This window comes from Semicossyphus pulcher, unplaced genomic scaffold (assembly GCF_022749685.1).
Source record: "Semicossyphus pulcher isolate SPU_LCO1_2020_fin unplaced genomic scaffold, fSemPul1.0.p SCAF_15, whole genome shotgun sequence".
Taxonomy (NCBI): domain Eukaryota; kingdom Metazoa; phylum Chordata; class Actinopteri; order Labriformes; family Labridae; genus Semicossyphus; species Semicossyphus pulcher.
Genome location: NW_027211659.1, coordinates 2,018,059 through 2,045,711, shown reverse-complemented (window position 1 = coordinate 2,045,711; position 27,653 = coordinate 2,018,059). Strand labels below are relative to the sequence as shown.

General features: G+C 41.3%; 1 protein-coding gene and 1 long non-coding RNA gene across 2 annotated transcripts in view; both read left to right on the top strand.

Moving 5' to 3' along the window:
* The window catches only part of LOC138592089 (aryl hydrocarbon receptor-like), a 67,502-nt gene that overhangs the window by 23,464 nt on the left and 16,385 nt on the right, over positions 1 to 27,653 (top strand). The window contains exon 3 of the mRNA XM_069662709.1: positions 26,354 to 26,463. Within this exon, the coding sequence (XP_069518810.1) occupies positions 26,354 to 26,463 (110 nt within the window). The remainder of the gene's footprint in view (positions 1 to 26,353; positions 26,464 to 27,653) is intronic.
* On the top strand, positions 6,693 to 7,180 carry LOC138592090 (uncharacterized). The gene is made up of 3 exons (XR_011308214.1): positions 6,693 to 6,728; positions 6,896 to 6,952; positions 7,063 to 7,180. It is a non-coding gene; the product is annotated as an uncharacterized lncRNA (long non-coding RNA).

Below are 27,653 nucleotides of genomic sequence, written 5' to 3'. Positions count from 1 at the left end.
GGTGGAACAAAAAGGACATGATTCCACTAACAGAAGATGTGATGAAACTTAATAACGTCTTGAAGTCCACAGAGGAGGAGGCCAGACAGGAGCTCTTGGTTGGACCCAACCCAAAAGCATACAGGACTTTGAGTGAGTGCCTCCTTTCAAAAATCATTCTGTTTAACAGAAGACGGCAAGGTGAGGCAGCAAAAATCCCTCTGCTGACCTACAAGAACAGAGTCACAGAGGAACCAAATGAGGATATCATGCAGTGCCTCTCCAAACTTGAACAAAGTTTAAGTAAGGACTTTACAAGGTTGGTCATCAGAGGAAAGAGGGGTAGGAAGGTGCCTGTGCTTCTGACCAGTGAGATGACAAAATCTCTCGATTTCCTACTTGAGCAAAGGAATGAGCAAAATGACATTTTGGACAGTAACGAGTTTGTCTTTGCCAGACAAAATTCAGAATCCCATCTCCGTGGCTCTGACTGTTTAAGGAAGTATGCTGCTGCATGTGGGGCAAGATGGCCTGAAACACTCACGTCAACCCACCTTAGGAAACATGTTGCCACGCTGAGTCAGATAATGAACCTGAAAGAAAATGAGTTGGATCAATTAGCTAAGTTCATGGGACATGATATCCGTGTTCATCGTGAATACTACCGGCTAACAGAGAACACGCTTCAGCTTGCAAAGATGAGCAAGCTGCTCATGGCGATAGAAAGTGGGACTGAGGCTTACAAAGGCAAATCGCTTGATGAGATTGACCTCGGCATAGAAAGTGAGTATGGAAGTAGAATATTCTCATTGTACCAAAAATACATTTTCAACTTTTTATTTTATTTTTTATTTTATTTTACCTTTATTTTACCAGGAAATTATCCCACTGAGATGCAAGGTCTCTTTTACAAGGGAGTCCTGGCCAAGACGGCCGCATAAAAAGTTTCACACAAGACAGACAACAGATTTAAGACAGCAACCTAAAAGTTTCAAATACAGAGCAATCAACTGACTAAAAACAGCAACATAAAAGTTTCAAGTGCTGAGCAGGCAACTGACTAAGACAGGCGAGAAATTCATCAACCAATAGCTCAATAGCATTCAGCACTAGGACAATTGCATTTACTGATCAAACACTCCTTAATTCAGCTTTTAAAGACTTCCAAGTTAATTAATTTCTCCAGTTTGAGGTGACCCTGCAGCTGGAACCAAGTCGAGGGAGCAAAGACATTAAAAGCACTTTTACCAAAGACAGATCGAGTTTGAGGAATGACAAACATGATACGTCTATGTGACCGAAGGATGTGGCCAGTGAGAGTTTTAGGAGACAGTAGAGAACATAAGTAAGAAGGCAGATCATGTAGTAACGCCTTGTAAAGGAAGATGTAACAATGTTCCATCCTGCAATTATATAATGAAGACAAGCCAACTTTCTCATACAAGATGCAGTGATGGGTGCGGAGACCCAGACCACACACGAATCGCAACGCTGCATGATACACTGAGTGCAGCATTTGATGATTTGAAGATGAGGTAGCGTGCATGTAAAGAATGTCACCATAGTCAATAACTGATAAGAAAGTTGCTTGAATTAGTTTTTTTCTTACAAGAGAAAAACTGTTTTATTTCTATAAAAGGAATCGAATTTCACTCTTCACTTTTTTTGTGAGGCTCTCAACATGATTATTAAAAGACAGGTTTTCCTCTTGTAAGAAACCCAGATATTTATATGTTGTCACACGTTCAATAACCTCGTCCTTAGCAATAGTCTCTGCAGCAATCTGTAAGAAGAATGGGTCCAGACCATCAGGACCAGCTGATTTCTTAGTATTTATCTTTTTAAGTGCATCATACACGTCTACAGGGCTGAAACTAAAATCAAAAGGCATACATTCTTCCTCTTCAGGAACATTTTGAGGGAGATCTAGATGTGCTTCATTTTCAAACAACAAACCAGAAGATATAAAATGCTGATTCAGGGCATTTAGCTATACTAGCTTTACTAGTTTTATCAGTAATGATTTCATTTCCTACCTTTAATGATTGTGGTAAAGCACTGTATTTTTCCGTGCCTGAGGACATTCCCTTTATTAAGCATTATTTAAGATGTCAGTCATTTCTTTAACATAGTCTGATTTAGCTTTTCCAATTAGAGAGATACATCTATTTATTAAGTGCCTCAAATGTTTCCAGTCTGATTGACATTTGGATTTTCTTGCAGTTGCCCAAGCAATATTTCGTTCATGAATAATATCAGAGAGTTTATCTGAAAACCATGGATTGTCACGTCCTTTGACTTTAAATTTTCTAAGAGGAGCGTGCCTATTTATGACCTCCAAGAAAAGTGATTTAAAATAAGTCAGAGCCATTTCAGGGTCTGGAATCAGGCATATTCTGTCCCAGTCACATAGATAAAGATCATATAGAAATGCTTGCTCACAGAAGTATTTGAAATGTATTTTGTATAGAATACGTGGTTGTTTCTTCGGGAGCTTTGTATCTCGCACTGCAGCAATTACGCAGTGATTACTAACGTCATTAGTGAATACGGCTGTGGCTTTATATCTGTGGGGAGAGTTAGTTAAAAAGTAAGTCAAGGAGCGTTGACTTTTCAGGATGTTTACGGTTGGGCCTTGTCGGAGATTCTATAAGCTGCGTCAAGTGTGCAGAATCGCAAAAATATTTAACAGGTTCAGAGATAGGAGCCAGCCAGTCCCAGTTTAAATCCCCCATAACAACAAGCACACTACTACAAAACATAGACAGGGATTCAGATAGTGAAGACAAAGTTTCCCTTGGAGCAGAGGGAGGTCTGTAACATCCCACAAGTGTCATAATACAACTAGACTCGTGCACAAAACCAATACCAGATGTGTGCTGGAAGTCTTGGGAGTTTCAAATCGTTCAGAGTTTATGTCAGGCCCTGGATTAGACTGCATGTTTCCAGACAACAACAACATGATTATGCATTTCAGCGTGTGTGCACAATGCGTGCAGCTCGCGTTTTTCTTTAGGTGAGATTTCCGCGTGAGTTCTTGGCCAGAGTTGTTAAGCATGAAAGTTATTTAGGAGGAGGAGGCTTAGGAGATGAAGTCCTGCGCACCGATCGTCAAACTAAAACATTTGAGTAGTTTGAGGTGATATTTTGACATGATTTTGTTGTTCTGTGTATATTATGTCATAACAGTTCCCTCATCTTGCGAAGTGGGACCTGTACAGGAGTCACATATCAGTGGAAGTGTTGAGGTCCTCAGTGTGACGTCGTCCAAATCCACTCAAGAATCAGATGGTAGGAAGTTACTTGAGCAGCAACTGACAATTTCCTTTTCATCATTGATTATTCGCTCACTGTTCTTATTCATCAATTATATTGTCTATCAATGTCAGGAAGTAATGAAATAATCACTGTGAATACCAATTTATGATGGTATTCACATTTAATATTAGCCTATGTCAGAATGATGAATTTAATGCTGAGGTGTTGTTTTGTTCTTGTAGAAGAAGCACATGACATGACAACAGAGACCTCACCCTCAAGACCTCCAGACAAGCGGAAAAGGACTCAGAAAACAGGTAAATTCTTCTTCTGTCTTACTCGTGTTTCCTCCTGTGAAGTAACAGTCTTGTAGTTTCCTATAATGTCTTATGAACTTAATACTTTTCTTCATTTGTGGCTACTTTGAAAATATGTAACTTCACGATGTAATGATATTGTCTCATCTGTTTTTCTCCTCCTGAAGGGTCCTCCAAAAAAAAGAGGTCAAAGGCCAACTCTGAGCCAGTTCCAGATTCAGATGGTAAGGACACAACTTCATGGTAAAAGCAGGAGCACTGTGACTCAGTGGTAGAGTCGGTTGTCTTTCAGTCAGAAGGTCGGAGGTTCGATCCCCAGCTCCCTCAGGCTACATGTCGAAGTGTCCTTGGGCAAGACACTGAACCCCAAATTGCTGATTGCTTTTGAATGTGATATCTGATTGACAGTTGGGCACTTTACGTAGCAGCCTCTGCCATCAGTGTGTGAATGTGACATGTAGTGTAAAAGCAACTTTGAGCTAGAAAAGCGCTAAATAAGTACAGTCCATTTATATGCGTATTATTGTATCTTTCAGTATGATAGGTTGTAGTTAATTCTGAAGTGTTGTTTTGTTCCTGTAGAAGAAACACACGACATGACATCAGAGACCTCACCCTCAAGACCTCCAGACAAGGGGAAAAGGACTCAGACAACAGGTAAATTCTTCTTCTGTCTTACTTGTGTTTCCTCCTGTGAAGTACACACTGTTTTATGATAGTAGAATTGTTCCGCTTTCACGCTTCCTGTGACGACGCTTCCTGTGACGCACATCGGGACTTCCGTGAGATCGAAAGCTGTTGTTTACTGTGTCTCTCTCCTTCTCCGTCTATCTTTGCTGTTTATTCTTCTTTGATTTCTTAGCCTTCATAGTCACACTGGTTTTGTACCTTAGCTAACGCTAGACTTTATAACCTGTACATATTTTGTCGAATTGAGCTTCTTTTACTGGGTAGTCTGTTGCTGCCCGGTTAGCTTCTTCAAACTAGCCTAGCTCATTGCTTTTTTGCCTTTCACCGCAGTCAACACAGCCTCGATAAACAAGTGTTACGATGGCCTGTGCTTGCTGTTCTTTAGTTACTGATAGGGTGTCTCTATTAGAGAGACGTGTCTGTGAGCTAGAGCTGCTTCTTTCAGCCAGAAACACGGGCACTGCAGATAGTGTTAGCCCCGGGCCTGATAGCAGGCCTGCTAGCCTTAGCACTAGCTCAGTCTCGTAGGCAGCTGCTGTGGATTTTGTTCCTGCTTGATTACGGCGTGGGAGGGGGCGCAGGAGCAGGTCACCGGTTGTGTGGCCTGGCCAGCAGTCACCCCTCCCAACTGCTAACCAGTTTTCTGTCCTTGCTAGCCCTGTTGTTAGTCCGGCTGGCTTGCGTGCCTCCCCACTAAACTCCACACGCTAGTGATAGGGGACTCCATTACCCGCAACGTTAAGTTAGCGTCGCCAGCCACTGTTTACTGTTTACCTGGGGCCAGAGCTTCCGACATAGAGGCTAATCTTAGGGTGCTGGCACCAGGCAGGGAGAAACAGGGAACTCAGGCACACAGCACCACAAGCTACAGCAACATTGTAATTCATGCTGGCGCCAACAATATTCGTCAGAAGCAGTCTGAGATTACAAAAGATAGCCTAGCCAGGACTTTTCAGGCTGCAAGTAAGATGTGTCGGCATCGAGTAATTGTCTCTGGTCCCTCACCCCAGCGGGGTAATGATGACACGTACAGTAGGCTTACAGCTATGAACCGCTGGCTGGTGCGTCACTGTAGGGAGCAGGGATACAGGTTCGTGGATAACTGGCCCTCTTTCTGGGGTCGCCCCCACCTGCTGAGAGCACACAGCCTTCATCCTACTGGAGTCGGCACTGCTGTTTTGTCTAGCAATATAGACAGGTGTTTGAAGCAGGTTTGACAGGTGACTAGAGAGCCTGCTAGTGTTACTGTTACTGTTAGTGCTGGTATGGAGTCCACTAGCCTGGTTAACATGGTTAGTCAGGGACATAGCGCAGAGTACCAGACTGATTAGTTTATATTGAGACTTTCACCTTCCCTCGCCACTTTTTAATTGAATCATCCTCTAAATGTGTAAATCATAATAATCTAATCTTGATCTCCACCTCTGACAGTGGGGGAAATGTCTCAGCATGCACCTTACACAGTCTTACATAATAAAATACCGAAGCTAATCACTACGATATCCCGGCATCCCTACCTGCATAGGCAACCAAAACTTACTACTACTACTACTAAAAGGTACCTTGTTCCAATTCCTGAATGATCTACCATAAGCTCCACTGAACGGCCTGTCGCTGGAAACTGCTCCGATGAATTTTGCTTTATTAATATTAGATCACTGTCAACCAAAGCCTTACTGATTAATGATTTGATCACTGAGCATGAGCTGGACATTATTGGCTTATGTGAATCATGGCTGAAGCCTAATACTTTTCTGCCATTAAATGAAGCCTCTCCTCCTGACTATAACTACGCCCATGTTGCTCGGGCCTCTAAACAGGGGGGAGGTGTTGCTCTAATCTACAAATCTATTTTCAGTCTAAGCTCCAACCAGGATATTAAATTAACTTCATTTTAGGCTCTTGTTTTAAAACCATCTTCATCAAATAGTAACAGCCTTGTCCAATCTTGATCTCAAGCAGGCCTGCAGGAAAATGGAACGAGCATGGCGCAAATCTAAATTGGATGTTTATTATCATGCTTGGCGTGATTGTGTACTTAAGTGTGCTCTAAATACTGCTAGAACAGCATATTTCTCCAGCCTAATAACCAATAATAAACACAATCCTAGATTTCTCTTCAACACAGTGGCTAAACTTACTCAAAAACCACAGTCCGTGAGCTGTGCACCCTTTAATGCAAATGATTTCTTAGATTTCTTTTGCAATAAAATTGATGAGATCAGAATCAAAATTAACTCATCATCTCTGGCTTCCTCGTCAAAGTTTATTAAAAAATATCCTTCTGCTGATTCTCAGTTAGTCTCAGCTCTAAACACTTTTGAAAATATCTATGTTATGTCTCGTATTATTGTATCTTCCAGTATGATAGTTTGTAGTTAATGCTGAGGTGTTGTTTTGTTCTTGTAGAAGAAGCACATGACATGACAACAGAGACCTCACCCTCAAGACCTCCAGACAAGCGGAAAAGGACTCAGAAAACAGGTAAATTCTTCTTCTGTCTTACTCGTGTTTCCTCCTGTGAAGTAACAGTCTTGTAGTTTCCTATAATGTCTTATGAACTTAATACTTTTCTTCATTTGTGGCTACTTTGAAAATATGTAACTTCACGATGTAATGATATTGTCTCATCTGTTTTTCTCCTCCTGAAGGGTCCTCCAAAAAAAAGAGGTCAAAGGCCAACTCTGAGCCAGTTCCAGATTCAGATGGTAAGGACACAACTTCATAATCAATGCAGAAACACTGTTATATGCGTATTATTGTATCTTTCAGTATGATAGTTTGTAGTTAATGCTGAGGTGTTGTTTTGTTCTTGTAGAAGAAACACACGACATGACATCAGAGACCTCACCCTCAAGACCTCCAGACAAGGGGAAAAGGACTCAGACAACAGGTAACCTTCATGCACTGAAGGATATGTTGCTACAAGTCAGCCAAGAGAGACAGCTACTGAGTAGTAACCAAAAATGACAAGTGAAGTTGATCTCCTGTATTTTCAAAGGTAATGCAAGCACTATATGGAAACGGCATCATCCATTTTAGTGTATCATATTTACTGCATCACCAGCACCAATAAATAATAGGTTGCTGAACTTTGCTCCGTTTAGGACATTTTACATCCACAAGGTTTATTTTTTATTATCAAGGTTTTTACAGACTCCTGTCTGCAGCTCTCCTCACATCGCTGCTAAACCACAACTATGTATCAGATTGAAAAAGCTACATGCCTAACAGAGCTATTGACTTGGAATAAGTAATAAACTAGCTTTAGTCTACTATGGACAGTAGTAGATTGCAAAGCAGCTGCATTCACCACTTGGCAAGGTTGTAAAGGTAATATTGGGTATTGTATGAAGTACAGTGATCTAACTAGTCTTTTTCAAAAATAAACAAGTAGAAAAAGAAAACCATCCATCCATAACATACAGAGGACTGCATAATATTTAACTTTGTGAGGATGTCAGCACCATTCTACATTTATTTTTTTGCTCATTTCTGTTTCAGGTGTGGAGCCATTACTTCTCTCCCAGACAAAAAGCCATCGCAGGCCTTGGAGTTCAAAAGAAAAAGAAGCAGTGTGGCGACAGCTGGGTCGGTACATCACTCTGCAAAGAGTTCCTGGTAAAGAGGAATGTGTAAAGGCTCTTGATGCAGAACCGGTACTCTGCAGGCGTGATTGGAGGGATGTTAAGAACCAAGTATATAATGCCATCACAACTCGTAAAAGGAAACGGATTTCTTCATGATTGTGGGTTTTTTCAAAATAAGCTGGAACTGAGATGATTTGTTTGTTGTGTTTAAACTGCCTCAGGAGGTTCTAAATTCAGCTCTCACATGGAAGTTCAGAGTGATGTGTAGAACAGCAGCTGTTTTAATGTTAACTGCTGAAAACAGTTCAACAAAGTCCTTTGTGTTTTTTGAGTTTTGCTATGCCTAAGGATGGCAGCACACCCGTCCTCCAATCCCAGAGTTTTATTTGATGAGTTGGGCATGAGACCCAAACATAAACAACGAGCACTTTTAAATGGCACTAAAATAAAAAAGTTATTTTGCCATTATATGAGTGGTGATTTTTTCCATTTAGCCTCCTGACATTAGTAGAAACTTGCATCGGTTTGAATCAGTAAACAGCAAAGACTTAATGTGGCCAAGTTTGGTTTATAATATAGTGTATCTCAGCTTTTTGATACAGACATATCAAACAGTGCATTTAATCTTTCCTTTGATTGGTTTTAAATTGACATTGTGTTTTACTGTAGTAGATGACATCTACTGTTATACATAACTGCAAAAGCCTCAAAGTCCCCCTTAAGTACAGTGAGTACAGTAATTGATTAGAAGTTATTTCGGACTGCATCAATTAGTCACTGAACAGATTAGTTAACGACTACTGTCTCAACTGAATAATCATTGTAGTAATTTTTCAACAAATGCTGGTTGTAGCCTCGTGTCAATTTGATTCTTTACTTAATATGATAGTAAACTGATTATCTCTGGGTTATGGTCTGTTGGTCAGACACAACATAACATTGGAGATGTCATCTTGGGCTTTTGAAAATTATACAAAGCATATTAATCTACAGATTAAAAGATAATGAAAATAATAGTTATTTGTTTTTCTTAACCAATTGTAAATAAAATTAATTCACTTAAAAAATGCTGCTTTGACTCTGATGCAGCTTGTAATCTGTAAAGTAAATAAACGATTCAAATGAAATGATTGTAGCGGAGTAAAAAGTAGAATATCTGCCTTGGAAATGTAGTGGAGTGGAAGCATAAAGTGGCAGTAAACAGAGACACTCAAGTAAAGTACAAATTCCTCACATTGTACTAAAGTACATAGCTTGAGTTAATGTACTTCAACTCAAATTAGCCTGTAGCCACGGCTACATGTATTGTGCTACATGTACAACATGAAAGCACAATACATCTGAAAATGAGGTTCTTTATTTCAGCTTCATCGTCGTTCTTAGCTTTATGGAAAAGAGATATGCGTCCTCTCTGTACTCCATCTTCCTTGAAACTGTCTGATTTGGAAAGAGACATCTTTGTTGTTCACAGACAAACAACAAATAAAGCTTCGAAGCTGCCCTCTTTTCATCAAAAAACTGGTTATGTACGGGAACCTTTGACCTTTGCCATTATTCTGCACCAAACTAAATACATTTTAAAAAATAGAATTGTGATTTTATTTTGATTGCATTTGAAAGGGTAATTTAAACTGGTGTAAACAACAACACCCACAAAAAAAATGATTTTATGAATGGATTTTATTATATTTTTGACATCAGGTTGCAGGATGGGAGTGGGGAGGGTAGCCAGAGATGGCCTCCAGAGCAGCAGTATGAGACCACTTGCCTATTGTGAGAGAGACACTTAAAAACAAACAAAAACAAAAAAAGTGTGTGTGTTGTCAAATCTGCCTAGCAACAGCCACCGGTCCTCATAACTACAGCAGAAAAAGATTTATTTTACTTTGAGTGTTCTTAAATCTGAAGTGACATTCTCACTCAGTACTCCCATCTAGTGAAACATTTGATGTTTGCACCATTCTAGCTACAGTGGAAGTAGGGGCCCTCACAAGGCATAGAGGAGACGTGGACCTCACAAAGATTTATAGACATGTATGTGTGTGTGTGTGTGTGTGTGTGTGTGTGTGTGTGTGTGTGTGTGTGTGTGTGTGTTGAGGCCTGTGATGCCCTGAAGAGAGAAAATGAAGCCCTACCAAGAGTCTGAAGCTGTTTCCTTATAATGATTTCATAGCAGGGTGATGAGGGGGGCGATGAGGCTTCCGTGTTGTTGAAAGCAGTCGCCAAAGATTCAGTCTTTCTGGGTGTATAACTGAAGTCTACTAAAGCAAAAAGTATCAAACGACGCCCACAGTCAATCACGATCCAAATCATAGTCACCAAAGAGGTTCAGCTAACGGGGAACCGAGCGTAGCACTAACGTTAGCCCGAGGCACACAACCCAAGAGAGCTAACAACATTAACCTACAGGATACATATGCAGACGGTTCAGACAGGAGTCTTCTTCATCGTCCTCATCGTCCTCATTGTCCTCCATGTTTGGCATCACGGTGTCCTCCATCATGTAAGCAATCGGCCTCCTCACTCCTGGAACTCGCTGCCTGGGAATTGTCTCCATCATCCAAGGGATGACACAATTTTGCTGATGCTCTCGAATTATTCCATCGATCAATATTTGTTAGAGTTAATGTGCAATACGGCAATACGACAGCAAAACACTGAAAACACTGCAGGCTTTAAATTCTCCCCAAAAATCAATTCCACTCATGTTTGTTAGATTCACGGACACACAGAGAAAACAGGAGGTGAAACTGTGAAAGTGTAGAGTCACATTTATATTTGGACGGTTTTAATGTTGACATATAAGATATACGTTGTTGTTTGTTGTCTAAATATACTAAAGGAACTTTGCTGACATTGGTCCTGAAATGTTCGTGCCAATAAAGCTTTTAAATTGAATTAAATGTGGAAAAAGGAAGGAAACACAGGGCAGTGATGATCCATTTGAACCTTTGCTTGTTGCTGTCGTTTATTCAGAGTTTGCTGATTTTACAGCCCAAATAAGTTTCTGTGTTCTGAAATACTGCAGAAACAAAGCTCTGCAGGGAGGCAGGGAGTGTGACGTGAAAGCTCTAGGAATGGCAATATCTGTAAGCATTGATTCCTTTGGTTAAAAAAGTTTGAAAAATACTGTGTAAAAAATGTTGTGGCCTTCAGGAAGGACTGTTGCAAGGCTTCAGAATAAGTGTAGTGAGTGTATTTTATCATCAATATGAAGCACATTTGTTTTGATTTTGAGATGTTACTCAGAGATGCTTCAAAATGATGACCTGTGAGACTTTTCATCCCCTCCTTCAGTCAATCAATTGTTATTTATACATCTCATGAGCCTTTACATACTGTGTAGATCCTCAATAACATCCTGTTTAGTTTAGTTTGTATTAACAGAAGAAAGTTTCTCACTGCCTTCAATATGATCTGAAAACATTAAGCATGACATCGTGGCCATGCCCGTTTTCTGTATGAGCCCTGGTCCTGCTCCACAGTGTGGGGAAACTGTTTTGTTGTTGTGTTGTTGTGTTGTTTCCCTAACAAGATCCTGGATGATACAGCTAAGCCAATAAGGGCTCTCCAGGCTCTGTTGGCAGCGCCCGCATTGCTCGAAGCCAAATGGCTCGATCGCCTTTTTTCCTCGTCCTGTGCCCAATCCATTAGCAGACGATCCCCTCGGGTTCTCCTCTGGCTACCCTGGAAAGGTTCAGTGTATCGAAACAGGCTGCAAGAATCCAACCTGCGGTCACGTGACTCTCTGTTGCATAAGCGGCACTCTGCTCAGATGCATGTCAGATGGTCATTATTGTGCTCAGAGCTGCAGAAAACACTGTCGTTCATGGATCGCAGTTTAAACCTGCAGTGGGCAGGATATGAAATGATGATTAATCCCGTGATTGTACCGGAGCAGCAGGCCTGTCGTTAAAGTGCAGCTCTGTCAGATACACTCTCTATTGTAAATATAGATGGAGATTAGAGAAATAATCCCTGTGGCTGCAGAGGGACCCACTCCACTGTTTGGTGATCGCTCTCTGTTTGACAACAATGTGGGCGCGTGTGGGATTGCTGGGGAAAAGAATGAAAGTGAAAAGCAGGCTGACCATAATTTCAGGGGCCGTTCAGTCTCAGTTAAATATCGTCTTTCCGGCCTTTCATATCGGCAGAAATATTAATTTGAGGCAGATAATTTATGTCCTTGTGTCTAAACTTTAAAGTACATATTATTAGGTTGGAGCTAAATGTGTTTGGATGGTTTTGAAGTGTAGCGTGTGTCTCACGTAAAACCTGCAGCCGGCCTGAGCCTTGCGGGACGTTTTAGCATCTTTTAGCTCATTGTTTTGGTTTTTACAACCGATAATTGAGTCCTTTTGACTGGTATCCACACAGCTAACATTCAAAGACGCAAGGAAGATATTATTTATGTTTCAGACCATCTGGTGCATAAAACAATATGTTTCTTAATGTTGTATTTCAGAGTGTGGGGAATATCTCTTCCGTATGTTCCCTCCTTGCATGTGTATCACTTCTGGCTATGTCACATGCAGGTGTTTTCTCATTGCTTGCACTTTGCAAGGTAGTAAACAAGTTGAATAATGGAGCTTTTGGGAGCAGTGGCAAGGGTAGAGCTGCCTCCGAGTTGGACGGCACTGCTTTTCAAATAGGTAAACAGTAGCACAGCCAGTGCAGAGAGGTTTTACTGGTGATCATGTGTAAGCTGCCTTAAGGGTCAACGTTTTTGTAAACACAAAAACTGAGCTAAAAAGAGATTAAATATTGGACTCCAGTGAGTGTTGCTCTTTCTGCAGCAGGAATGCCCCTAAACAGAAAACAAGGCCACACCAGCAGCTGGAGAAATGGGCGACAACCTGCCAACGTGTTCCCCTCTGAACTTTAGGAAGCGATAATATGTTGATGTTATGTTACAGCCTGTTTGCACTGCCCAAAAGGGGCCCAAGAAAATACAGTATTTACAGGTTTAAGTCAAAGTTTTTATTCTTCTTACTTTACTACTTTTAAAGATCGTTCTCGCTTAAAACTGTTTTAAATGTACGGAGGCTCAGATTTTTTAAGGAGCAGGACCTTTGGCTGCATCTCTTTATATATAGTTAAGTGTTCCTAAACACCATACAGTTGTAAAGTTCTTTAAACATGTACAGGTTAGGAGAAACATTAGGAGAAAATAACACTTGTGACTATGTTCCCATTAGGTCCACACCTGTGACAATAATGAAATCCAATTTACACATTTTAAGTCCCGATCGCTGACGAGATTGTTTTGTTTCAAAACGTTCAATCTCTCTAATCATGTGAACTAAAGAGCAACACGGCAGTAAAAGAAATTAATCTTTCACAGGTTTCCATATGGCAGACCATTATATCTATTATAAACGCACCTGCATAGAATGTCTTCCATTAACAGAGAGATGGCAAACATGGACCTGCACAGCGCGCACACATTATGCAACTCCCCCTGGATCAGGACATGGATATAAATGAATTATGTAAAACACTATCTGACTCTGGCAGAGGGGAGCTTTGTTACACACATGAAGTTAGCCCGAACTATCGGCTAATTCTAAAGACGTTACAGTGAAGTCATGTCAGGCAATTTATATTAATTCAGTGTGGGAGCAACTGCAGGACGTTTATGCATGCCTGGACTCTATTTATATTATCTTTTTTATTTTGAAAAATAATTATAACTCCAGTTCTATTTACAAAGCAAGAAAAGGAATTGATTTAGAATTACAGTACATCTGACCTCCATTTCACAGCCTTATACTTCCTGAGTTTCTTTAATAACATAACTTAAAATTATTTTATTTTTAAGGCGCAAGAAAAAAAATACACGTTTAAAAACAGAATAAAACAAATTATTAGACTTTTAGAAAAAATCAAATCCTCTCCCTGAGATATATTTGATGTATTATTTCTGTCCATTCATCAATAAGATCAAAGATTTTAAAGATTTTAGCCACTTCCTGTTTCCAGCCATTTTGCTTGCTGCCTAAAATATTTGTACCAGTTTCTCTCATATTTATTGTCCTCCCATCAAATAGAATACTACTCATCTATTTTATATCACATCTTACAGAAATGTCATCTCCAAATATGCTTTATGTATGTTTTTAAACAACCTGAAATTCCTTAAAATGTGGCAGCGATCTGCAGCTTTTAACCGGCACTATCTCTGCTAAATACCTCCACCTCCCTGCTGTCTTTTTCATAAAAAACTCACAATATTTTCCAAAAGAATTCCAGCTCTCGTTGATCTTCATTCTGACTGACATACTCTTTCCAGCCCTCCTCAAATAACGTAATGAAATGAATGTCTGCGTACCGCTGCGATGACACGGCACGCACAGGATTGGCACACAGCTGGAGATATGTCAGAGCCGCGGTCATCTCTATAGCATGACGAGCTGCTGCTGCTGCTCCGGGATTGGTTACATAAGCTGTGTGGCTGTTTTGAAAGTCATGTGACACGTCAGGATACCTGTCACCGCTCCGCTCCGACCGAGGGCCATGATTTGTTATTTGAAACGCCGCCTCCCCTCCCCCTCCTTCCTGTAGGTCATCTGTGCGCACACAAATGAAAAAGGCATGATCAGCAGTGGGTCATCCCTCCATCACGACCCTCCCTCCCTCTCTGCCCGTCCTTCCCTCCGTCCTTCCCCTACAGGGCTTAAACCCCCTCTCCCAACCCCCCTCCCCCCCCTCTGCCCGCTGATCACGATACGGCGCAGCGAGGAATGCAGGCCACCAAAGGGAAAACCTGGTAATCAGTAGTGACCCCTCCCCACCCTACCCCGCCCAAATCCCATCACTCCACACCTCCTCCCCCCCCCCTCCTCCCCTTCCTCCCACCTCACTGGATCGCCTCTCATAAGCAAATATGCAACCATGTGATCGAGAAACCTCGGGAGACACGAAAGCAGCACAGGGTGCGTGCTTTCCCCCCCTGCATTAGCGGCCGCGTGTTCATGTTCAGCCTCTATATGTGTGCCCGCATGTGTGTGTTGCGTGCATTCATGTGTATGTTCGCTGATGTGGGGGGAGGTATGTATGTGTGCATCGCGTGTTCATTTGCTGCAGCATTCGGGGGGTGAAGGAGTTGAAACGTTCTATATTTACTCGCTGCCATTCACACTCTGCTAGAATAATTAACACACAAACACACTCCCACACATACTGTATGCATGCACTGTGCTGTGCTGTGTGCGTCTGCATGTGTACGTGCTGACACACACGTTCTGCTCTCTGCCCTGCACAGAGTGGACATGCAGATATAACCCCGGCTGTGCAGAAGCTAAACGGTCGTGCAGTTTTGTGTCTTCATTGTTTCGCTTGGTTCCAGGCACTGTCATGTTTGGAGCAGATTAGGACGCTAACTGATTATATAATGTTGTGATTAATACTGTCATGCTTTTAATTTGAAAAAGATTCAACGTAACTTTTTAAATGTCAAATATTGGACCATAAATCATAACCTAACTATTGCAATTAGCTAAAAGCTAAGTTAGCAGCAGCAGCTAATGCAATGCTAACAGCTAGTGAAAACATAATTTCACCGAATAACTGCTTGGATTTAAGAAGTGATTGCTGGAGTATAAATAAAGGGACAGTCTTATTTTAGCACAACGTAGTGAAACGAGAACACATGCATGCACACACATGCAGCACGCCAGTTGTCACGCCTGATCTGCATCCAGAGTTCTTCCTCTGCAGCTACAGCATCACCATCCTGACCTGCACTTCCTGATTAGCTGCTAGCATGCTACCGTGCAGATTAACAGCTGAGCAGTGAAATGAAGAGCATTTAGACGTCCAGGTTTACACTTTGATGTGTGAACGCTGGGGAAGGGTAGTTAGCTTAGCTGCAGGGTGCCACCAGTGTATGTGATGGGCTAAATCGCGTACAGTGTGAATCACTGCTTTTATCAGTTTTGTCACGTGCATAATGATGGCTGACTCTCTGCTTATCCTGATTTACAACTTTTATAATAAGGCAGTGTTCTGTAGGTCTAAAATGAAGCATGAGCCTGCAGCAAAGACCAATGACAGACCAGCATGTTGTGTGTTCAGCCAATGAGGTGATTTTCTAATGTGCAGCCAACAAGAAAGGACAATTTATAAAACAAGTGAATAAAAAAAGTTTATAAAAAGTGAAGCATGAGGTTTCTGATCCACTTCCTGCAGGTGCATTTTTGGCTAGTTAAATCACAGAAAGATGAAAAACAAGCCAGCAAATTTCTTTGATACCTTTCGATCCCATTCACTAAGTGCTTCATGGTCAAATAAAAGATCAGATATACAAAATAAATCACCAGGTAAACTATACAAGGATAAAACGAAACAAGGGGAAACAGACGTGGAACACAAGTTACAACTTAAAGTCTCACGTGCTGCTAAACACTCGTCTTGCTTTGCAGAGTCCACACAGTGGTGAGACCTTGGGCTGACTGGGAGACCATTCAAAGCTTCAGAGCTACTAGAGCATAAACATACAATAAAAACTCTCCAATCGTGTAAAAGGTGAGCTCACTTTGTGGCTGCAGATGACAAAGAAGAAACAAAACCCTGCAGGCAGAGTTCATGCAGCCGGAAACCAACACGTTTTATAATGTAACAGAATAATAACAGATGGTTAATAACAGATAATATGCGATGTTGGCCATGGGGGTTGCAGATTTATCCCTATTGTCAGAGTTTGTCTAGTGCAAAATGTTATGTGGAAGTGTCTGTTACTGTATGATGTTGGTCTTCTATGCAGGACAGAGTTCAGAACACATTTTCCTACAGGGCAATGAAGTACATCTTATCTTGTCTTATCTAATCTAATCGTATCATATCTGATGTATGGTTTGCTTTATCCTTAAATTTGAACCCTGTGCTTCATGTTAGAAACTCGCCTTGATGTCCAAGAGTCACAGACGCATCTAGACAGACGTCACAATGTTTACATGTTTATGTACACAAGGAGGAATAATCAGATTACTGCAGGGAAAAATGTATTGAATCGAATTGATCACAGAATAAAAAAACACTTCTGCATGTACATATCGTCTGTAAGAGAGTTGAAGTGTGATGTGTTAGATGTGACTGACGGCCTCCTCAGCCGTGAAAGTAAAAGTACTTGTGATGTGTCTCTCGTCCTCGCTGCCCGCGGTCTCAATCGGTCCTGGCATGGATCCAAAATAAACTGCAGCGCTCCGACCGCCCTCCAGCACATACATAAGCAGTATGGGCCGTGTGTGCGGGGCGTGTCCTCTAATCGTCAGCATTAACACAACAGCTGAGGATGTCCGACACCACGGGTCTCTGTCACTGTGACTCGATAACCCCCCCTGTCCACCCCCCGCTCCCTCCCCTCGTACGGGCTTAATACGCTGCGTTAATGCTGTCCAAATATAGCCCTGTTTCATGATTCAGACTCCTGCTATTGTTATCTCATGTGACAGCAGAGACATGCTATATGTGCCATAAACAAACCAGTTAATGTGGAGCACTCCAGTGTGAACGCACAGCTCAGCCACTCAGGAAGTGGGTTAGCTTTAAAGCTATATAGTTAGCTCTTTTAATTCTGCAATAGAAAAGGTCCGCCAGCGCCTACGTTGGTAACTCCCTCATTGTGATGTCTTAGAGTATCTTCAAATGCTTCATATCCAGTGGGCGTTTTAATACTTTAATTTGCAACAGAAGTACAGCGCTAAGTGCTAACTGCTAACATGGTGTGTTTTGCTCTTTGTGATGTAATATGGAAATGCTTTACCTTCCTTTAATCTGCACAATTTAAGCGTTACGTAAATCTTTTAATATTTGCTCTAGAGTTTTAATTTTAGATTATTTTAAACAAGATTATAAAAGACGTCAGTTTTAGTCCCCGGCTGTGAAGAGAGATTTTATAGTATTTGTAGTTGTTTTAATCGGGCCGTGTGGGAGGTCTGCTTTCAGAGGGTTAAGCTCATTACTTAATCTATAAATAAAGATATTCCACACCATTACTACGATATAAATAACCCTTTAAATGTTATAAAACACTGTTAATTGATCTTGTAAATAATGACGAGGCTTACCAAAGTCTGCACAACTACATCCGTCTAAAAATAACCGACCCACAAGAGAAAAAGTCTCTTGGTGTTGGTTTTACAGCAGTTAAGTAACACTTTATCCCAAATCTTCCCTCTGATTGGTCGCAAACACTTTGTTAAGTCTCTTTTTGGCAGCGTCATGTGTTTGTGTTTTTGTTATCAGGGCTTCACGGCGGCCCGCGCTGGAGGGACGCCAGGGTGACATGTAGGGATTGAGTATTAAATTGAAGCAGCACAAGCACAGAACATCCCCGCTAATCCTGTTGTAAATAGCATGATGGGACAAATTGAAAGTGGTCAAATATTTGCTAAATATTTTGAGTGTGCTACGTGTTTTCGGGCTCAGCTTCCAGCAAAGTAAGGCGCTCTGGGAGATAAACCCAGGAATACCCAGACTGAGTCTGGCTCTCTGTGGAGCGGTGTCAGTAAGCTTTATGCTGCAGACTCCATGATGAAGGCCGGGACCAGAGCCAAGCTGGCCTCCGGGTCACAGTCCCAGGACACACAGATTTGTCCTCTGAGAGTCTCCACTACTGGACTTGGTGTGTCTGAGCGGTTCTGAAACCCTGTCTCTGAAAAATAACTTTTATACTCCAGAAGGGAATTTCTCCTTGGAATTTGTTCACTGGCAAAGTTTGTTGCCGTTTAAGAATTTCCATGTTTAGAGTTTGACACCAGAGACTGGTTAGTTGTGGTTAGGGACAGTTTAAGGCCCTGGTTTTGGTTATATATTAAATTGTAAACTTGCTTCAAGTCGGTGCTAACTTTGCCCCAAAGCCAAGAACACAATTTTCCAACTTTAGGAGATTTTCAAGTCTCTCCTGTGTTTGCCGAACAGTTAAAGCTAGCGACTGTATATGGACTGGTCTTGTGTGACTGAGAGAGCAACTGAGACAGGCGGAGCTCAATTCAGTTCTGTTGTAGGTTACATAGAAGTCTAATCAAAGTCTACTTCAGCCTTCTGCAACCGACTTCATCCTCATGTTTATAAAGTCGCACAGACGGCAGATAAAGGAGGTTAGAAAATGTACGCAATAGAACACACATGGCTTCTGCTCTGCAAATCTTCTTACATACGAGTCCCAAAATAAAGTAAAATTCTGATTGAGTCTTTTGATTCATTTTATTGATGAATGCCATCAAAAAGTAAACATCAGGTAAATCTGTTCTTTAATTGTGGACATGATTCACTGCTGTGTTGCCCACTTATAGGACAAATAGAACATGTTAAAAACCCTCTACAACCTACTTATTTCTTAGTACTTGGGTAACATATGGTTACACTATTCTAAACCTCTTGCTTCTGGCTGCATCTCCACCTTCCACCAACAACACCATGCAAAAACAATGGCCTCCAAAGGCAGCTGAAGTATGACAAAGTGACTGAATGATTTTCAGGGTCACCGCTTGTTTGTCATGTTTGATTTCTATCAAATACCAGAGCAAATATGTTATCGCAGGGCCGCTGTGGGGCCCAGTGAGAGGAGGCCACGCTTCCTGCACTGCACTGGATATTGTCTTTTTATTCTGGAGAGCTGCTTATTCTGCACGATGTTTTTCAAGACTTTATGGATCCAACTTCAAGTGTCAGAGTTCTGGTGGTTTCAGTGGATTTTGACGTTGCTAGTGAACATTGAGTATTTGCAGAGGTGAGAGGATGGTCACTTTGGTTATCACTTGCCTTGTAGCAATTTTCTTACTGAGAGGTTTAAAAACACTTCGGTCAGAAGATGTATTTTAAGGTTGATCAATCACTGCTATTTGAAAAGTGATGGTTTCATTCATAGTAATGGTAGAGAGTAATAGAGAGAGAGGACAAAAGTTAGCTCATTGTTTAGATGGAGATTTTGCAGTGTCTTTGATAAAAGCTCCCTGTGGACACCACCTGATTTTAAAGCTGAAATAATTAATGTTCTGTGACGTGAAAGGGGACCCTCATGGTGTCCAACCTACAGAGAGTTATCAGCCGATTGTGCAGTTCAGAGCATTTTAGCTTGTTCTTTGGCTTTTAGGCAACTTCAGCTCTGCTCTCATGCGCTCATTTGTGATCACAGCAGACCGGTCAAAACAGCTCAAAGCATCATCTAAAACAGCGAGCCACAAGCTGGTGAACACCGGGGCATTTGGCTAAAAAGCCTCATATTTCCCTTCAGAGTTGGAATAGACCAAAAACAGAAATAAGAGATGGACTTACGAATGATAATGTTCCTCTGTGTCTGCTGAATGTGTAAGCAATCTTTCTCTAAGAAGTAAGCAACTTAAAATGAAATTATGAATGTATGTCAAAGATATTTGTTTTGCCAACCCCCAAAAATTGAAAAAATATAATTATAAGATCATTATTTTTATAAATGCTTATTTTTTAAAAATGAAGCGATATGCAGACGACACTCAGATTTACGTAGCTCTTACACCAAGTCCCTTTGGTCGCTTAGAACCACTTTATCGATGCTTGTACCAAATAACGTCTGGATACAGGTACATGTTTATTCAATTCAAGAAAAGGATCAGCAGTAAACCTTGTTCTGCAGTATGAAAGGGAGTCAGGAAGAAGCAGAATGCCTCACGTGGACACAGAGGCTGCTGACCTGTCCATGCTCTAAGTGTTTCCATGTAAATTATTTGTTGTCCGGCCACATCAGAGCTCCTTAATGCAAACACAAGCATGTTTGGGAAAGCCAAGCTGTTCCGTCCCTTCAGTGGAAACGCCTCTGGGTGATTGCTGGAGCGCTGTTACGCCACATGTATGTGCTGGCTGTGGGAATGTAAATTTTTCATTATGTACACTTGTGCCCACTGAAGCTTGATAACAAGATCTGCTCTTTGTCCTCCGCTGGCCATCCAAGAGGCTTTGTGTTGGCCCACTTTTCCCAATGGATTATGACTGACGCTGCTGCGTACCTGTGCTTTCTGATCTGTACACTACATGAGTACACACACAGTGAAGCCACAACACACACACACACACACACACACAGGCTGTCAAAATACAGTGTTCATCGCTGGTCTGAAATGTTCTCACTCACACATGTATGGAGAGCACTGCACATGTCCCTGCAGTGTTTTTTATATGATGTTAACATTATATTACTTTGTTCTCTCACATGTTTAAGACACATTAACCTTTGTTTTCTAGTGATGGCAAAACAGTTTGGTTTTGACGTTAACTAAAACTGTTTTTGTGTAACTCAGAATAAAATTATGTAAGAGCTAAAACCAGCAGACATCACTGCCATAGAGTGACCTTTAGGTCTACAGCTACATCTGCAACCCAACTGAACATCAGTGATGTGGTTTTAGTGATACTGAGCCTGTGATAGTCCATAATAAGGCTGCAAAATCACTTAAAGGCACTGCAGTGATATAATTAGAGGCTCAAATTGTTGCACTTTTAGAGAGATGCATTCATGTCTGGTTATCATCACGCTAAAGTCTCACAAATGTTTTTTAAATCACTAGAACACAAAATAAACCTTTTATATGTGATCATCACAAAATAGAAGCTTTCTTCGTGTTCTCTGGACACTGTGTGCTTACATGTTACTACCATTAAATTGTTACGATGCCTTTTTCAGATTTACTTCTTTAAATGTACATAAAGTGGTCTTTGTCTTTGGCTCAGTATATGAGACAACACACACCATACACAGCAAACACACAACACTACACATAGTTAGATTTTAAGATCAGATTACATTTTAAAATGATCAGGTGACATTGGCAGCGATAGAAGTAGGCTGTGACCCGTTTTGGTATTAAAAAAAGAAATAAAAAAAGGGAAGTGTTTTTGGTAAAATATTTGTTTGTTTCTTTAGTTGCTCTTTACATGTTCCCTATCATTTTTGTTGAGCATTAGGGCTGCAAAGTCATGAGAAAGGCGCCTTACAATTTCGTAGAAATCGAGATTATGCCTTAAGATTAGTTTGTGTATTAAACTAAGGCTAAAATATTAAAGATGCAGTGTTTATATAAGAAGAGAAGCAGTAAATCCTCACATTAAAGAATACACAACAAGCAAATAATCATTACTTTTAGTGATGAATGACCTGAAAACATTATTAAAGTTGTTGGGGATCATTTTGGGTGAACAGACCAACACATTTATTGTTACGCTTTAGCACTGGTTCACTCGTCTCTCTTTTTATTCGTGGTTTCTGATAATGAAGCGAACGGCAAACAAAGGAAGGCCGAGCGACAAAGAACCTTTGCTGTACTGCCGATATCAAGGTTATATTACATGTGAACCAATCATAAGGCCATGTGTTTGTTTTCCAAGCTGTCTAAAAAAATGACCAAATTACTTTGTTCCCAGCCTTGAGGAGCTCCTACGTTTCTTTGTGGGAAAACAACGCCACACTCGAGCGTATCTAGCATATGCGATGCGCTGGCCACGCCGCTCGCTCACCAATATGTTGGATTATGTCACACATTGTTCACAGCGGCTCTCTGAAAGTCAATCCAAGATGTCTGCATGGGAATAAGGTCAGGGGTGTCCAACCAAAGCCGAGTCTCGTGTGAAGGTCCGAGCCTGGTCGGGCTCCCCGCACAAAGCCCATATGCTCTCCAGTGTCTGCTCCGACACTGCTAACAGCGCCCCGCCCCTCTGATGGACTCCTTGTTAAGTCCTCTCTGCAGACAACAAAAGATCTGACCCAGAACCCAGTCACCCAATCATGTCATACGTCACCTCCAGGGTCAAAGGTCATCACGGGTCGCAGCCCGGTGCGCCTGCAGGGGTCAGAGATTAATGTGCCTGACCACTGCTCTCTTTCTCATGACATCATCGCGGCTCATCGTGTCACGTTAGAGAGATAACAAATAATTATGATCATTTGAGACGCACAATTTACTGCAGTGTCATTAATCAATTTGTAATCTATTGGCAGCTCGTGATGTTTGTCTGACTGCCGAAAACCAACCGTCAAACAGTCCGAAATATATTCTCCAGACGCTTCCAACTGTTTAACTCAACTGAGTCACACAGTCAATCATCACAATTCATCCATTAATCGGCTGACAGGAGCAGTTTGAGCAGGAAGGTGAGCAGACAAAGCACAGGACGTTTTAGACGCAGGTTTACATCCAGGATTAAGTGTGAGGTGTCAGTGAGATGTTAATGAACACATCATGTGTAACGTCACTGCAGACCTGTTCTGTGTTAAACAAACACCAGATCTTTCCTGAACCTTAAACAACCGCTACGAGTGCCTGAACATGCCCGTAGATACGTTATGTGAGGCTGTTGATATTTTATGTGTAAACTAGATATTTTGGTGGTAAACAGATAAAATACAATGTTGGTGAATAATCTACTAATATGTTCAGTATCAACATTCCTCAGTGTGTTATAAAATCATTTCTTGGACGGCATTCAATTTCCCTCTAAAAGATATTTGCTGTCGGAAATTACTTATTTGTAATTTTTTAATGAATTCAATAAATATATCTTTATCTATATAGGGCTTAATCATAACAAAAGGTTTCTCAGGACACTTTGTAAATAATATCACAGTCTAGACCTGCTGTGTTTAAGATAAGATGAGCTAGACCTTTATTAATCCTGAAGGTAAGTATGGTGCCGGATAATCCAAAAATACAGCACAAAATTAGAGAAATACAAAAAACCACTCAAATATAAGTGAAAATATAAAGTGAATGCGTTAATGCAGAAGAGACGTGCCTGAAAGAAAAACAATATTACAGTAGTTATCTCCATTAATCATCTATATTTGAGAGAACCAACATTAACTCCCAATGAGCAAGAAAAACCTCCTTTAACAGGCAGAAAGCAAAAAGCTCACTGGTGAACAAACGTGTTAACTTAACCAATAACTACCTCAGGAGCATCACTCACATGAAACAAGCCCTTTCTGACAAACTCACCTCTATGAGCATACGTATAGAACTGCAGCGTATTTGTATTGATTGTACCATTGACCAAACATAAGAAATGTTCTGCTTTGCATTACTTTATGTTTATGATTTTCATACTCAGACAGTATTTTGTTTTCATCCTGACTAAATTTGAACACTTTAAGGTAAATTTTAAACTTCTGTAAACTAACAGTTTCCAGTTGTTGTGTGTTGAGTTCATGAAACAATCTCATGATCTGTGTTTGTATCACAGAGAACATCTGCAAAGCCTTTTTTTATTATCTGCAAAACTAAATTGTTTACGCTTGTGATCCTCTGTGTAACGTGATGTAATACATCGACTGTTACACAAGGCCAGCTTTTTTATTTATTTACAGACATGGAGGTTAATCTGACGTCCAGGAATCGGCTCCAAGAGGAGGCTTTACCCAGTTATCTGGGACCCCCTCAAATCTGGAGCGCAGAGTGACGTAACGTTTCCAGGATTTCTCCTCAAAGTTAAATACACAGTAAATCCATTTCTGGGAACGGGGTCGATTAGAAACAAAGAGCAAACCAGTTTAAAACAACACACACGAATGATCCCAACGGAGCGGACTGCAAATGTAAAACATTTCAACAAGGATGAAGTCAGATCAATGAAAGGAAGATTTTACAGAGCGTGCAAAAGGGAATCAAACACAGGATTTAAACTCATCCGAACACAGCTGCTTTTCAATCCCTGCTAAGTTTACTCTTCTTTTCGTTGATGAATGAATTCTCACTTTAAAGCAGAACCGAGATATATACAGGAAGTAGTTCCTGCAGAAATTAAGGTTAAAGACTTTGCGGTATTATAGGATGAAGGTATCTGTGAAATTCCAATATAAATGCCATTTAGGAACAAGTGCTAGGATCGATTCTGAAGCTTTAAAGACAAGATAACACTAACAACTCAAGTCTTCTTTTCCTCCATTAGAGGTCACTTATTTACCTCCCCAGCCTGCTAACCCCTCCACATGTTTGACCACCGCAGCTGAGTGGATGGAGGACAAGTTATGATGTCACGCTGGGAAAAAAAGGAGAATCCCATCAGGATGAGAACAGCTGTGGCCACCAGCCAATGAGAGACTGGAGGCAGGGACAGTGAGGGTGTAGGGGGGGGCCGGGGGAGGAGCAGGGGGAGTGGTGAGACTGGAGAGGAGACAGGGGGAGGGAGCTGAGCTGAGCTGAGCAGTGAAGTGCAAATATAGTGACGCCTGAAGGAGCTGCTGTGAACGTGGCGACGACACATCTCCGGGAGAGAAATACTGATAGTGAAGAATTCAACTGTTTTTTTTTCTCTTCAAATACATGTTTTTTTTTGTCTGACCTTTATTGAAACCCAATAGTCCTTCCTTTTTCCACAATCTGGCAAAGCACATGCTATGTCAAATAAGGACATATTTAATTTGTTTTATGTAACATGGACTTTGTATGAATCGCTTTATGTGCCTTTATACCTGTGTGTTATTCTGGTACCTTTATAAACGTGTGTGTGAGTAAGTTAGACACATTATGTACAAACTGTGATAGAACTATTAAGGACTTTTATTTTGATCGATCAAATGCAACTCGGGCAATAAATTGATGCAGAAAAGAACTGGAGTAAATGAAGTGTTCAATATTCCTCAACATGTGAATGCCACAATGTCAAAATGAAATCCACGTTCCTGGCTGCAGTCCAAATACCCCAGCCCAAATGCCGCATAGGGGTACTTATAAAACATATATAGCATATGGACAGTCATTATATTACACCAATCTTCCCAGGGTTTATTGGACCCCAAACACAACATTAGGGTTAAGATGGATGTTTGTTGTAGGGCTGCAACAAATCATTATTTTCTTCACTGATTAATCGTCTGATTTTTCTCTTAATTCATCGATTGTTGGGCCTGACACATGTCCGCCAATTGCCGAAAAAAATCTGTTTTTGTTCAACCAAAATTGTAAAACCAGAAGATATTTAGTTTACTATCAGACAAGACGAGGACAGGCGGCCAACACGCCCAGATGAGGATCATTAACTATGTAGCTGTCGCCATTATGCTTGAAAATGAAGAATAATTATTGATCAGCAAAATACCTCCAGATTAAATGTCATTGTGCAGTGACTAAAATATAAGGCAACACATGTGTTGAGAATGAGAGGGTAGTAGTATCATGTACCTGTAAGCATGTTCTATCCAACATGTAGGCCTGCAGAGCTTCTCCAAAGCTTGAAAACAACCGCAGCAGACTTGTTTTCCTGACGTGTTGTGCACCACTGATGTGCTGATGTCATAGAAACCGTGATGTAAGCGAGTTGGACAAAATAAAAGGCCTGGATTTGGAGAATTAGACTTTCAGATTGAATGCGATGAATGTTTAATGAGCTGGGATCGGCCGTGCATGCAGCATCTTTAGCATCCTCAACATAAGGCAGTCTGACAGTCACAGCAGTGCTTTGCAAACATTATCACAGGACTAAAACCTGTCTGCCTCTCCCCCATCTCCACCACCTCCGCCCCTCCCTCCCTCCCCTGTCTGCCCCTCTCCACAGTCGCCCTGACCAGTCGGAACGGAGCGACTCCAGCCGGCGTGAATGATGACGACACGAAAACAGCAGGAGCGACGGAGAGCAAGATTCCTGAAGGAGAACTTTTACTGCAGGTCAGAATTAAAACATTCGCCCTTCTCTTTTTGTCTCTATGCACAGTATATTCAGTCTGTATCCACGTTCTGGGTGTTTTAGATTCAGTAGCTGAGATTCTTTGTAGCTAGCTCAAACAGGATTGAAGAAAGGACATACATTTGACACTCAGGGCAAAACAACTCTTTACTCTGGTTGTTTGTGCTTCTTTAAAATCAACCACAATCATCTTCTTGTTTCTCAGCTTGTACATCCCTGATTCCTTTCCTTGCCTCCTCTCCCTGGATCTAAGTTCCTCTGACAAGCCTCCTCTCTCATCAAGATGCGTTTTAGGGATTGAAATATCCTTCGAGTTGGCATGCTGGGATGGATTTCCAGGTCACAAGCAAGAGGGCCAACGCATTCCCATTCCCAAGCCATCAAATGCTGATGCTTTGTCATGTCAGACTTACAGCTAGCTCAAATGTAAACCCATCTGCGGCAATATAAGACTCTCAGATACGTTCTCATTTAAATAGCGATAATCAACGGCATCTCATGAGCCCCTTCCACACATGAACTCACGACATTCAGGTCGTGACATTTTCCGGGCTTGCCCCTTCACACGCGTCCAACACAGCCGGAGATTGTCTCTGACAGACGTGCTCTCACACCTTGAAATTTGGTTTAGGTAAGGAGGAGGAGGAGGAGTGGACGTCTTCCATAATGGTAACAGTTTTTGGGTTAATATCAATACGTTTAGGATGTATCACAAACGCAAGAGTGGAAAATACTTGCGACTTAAGCAAGCGGTGAAGAGTGCACCCCACCCGAACAATGTCGGGAAATTTCCAGGAGTGCAGTGCATGTTTGGAAGGGGCTGAGTGGATGGACAAGATAGCATCCGTTTTATCTTCAAATCTGAGGTTAAAATGTTTGGTTAGATTTACACAAAAATAACTACTTGGTCACTTTAAGTAAAAATATCATGATGTGGGTTAATATAGATAATAAGATAATAAGTGACTCAACCCCTGGTCTCCTCGGTAAGAGTGTTGTGTAAGTGTTGTTGTTTGACCCATCCATCGTGCCACACTCAGCTACTACTTTCTACTACGTGATACATGCGACTCTCTGAGGATGTGTTTACACTGGAGTTTGTTAAAAGCCCGGTGTGTCCCCTGCAGACGCTCAAGTGTACCTTGTGAGTTGCGGTGGTTGTGACAAAGCG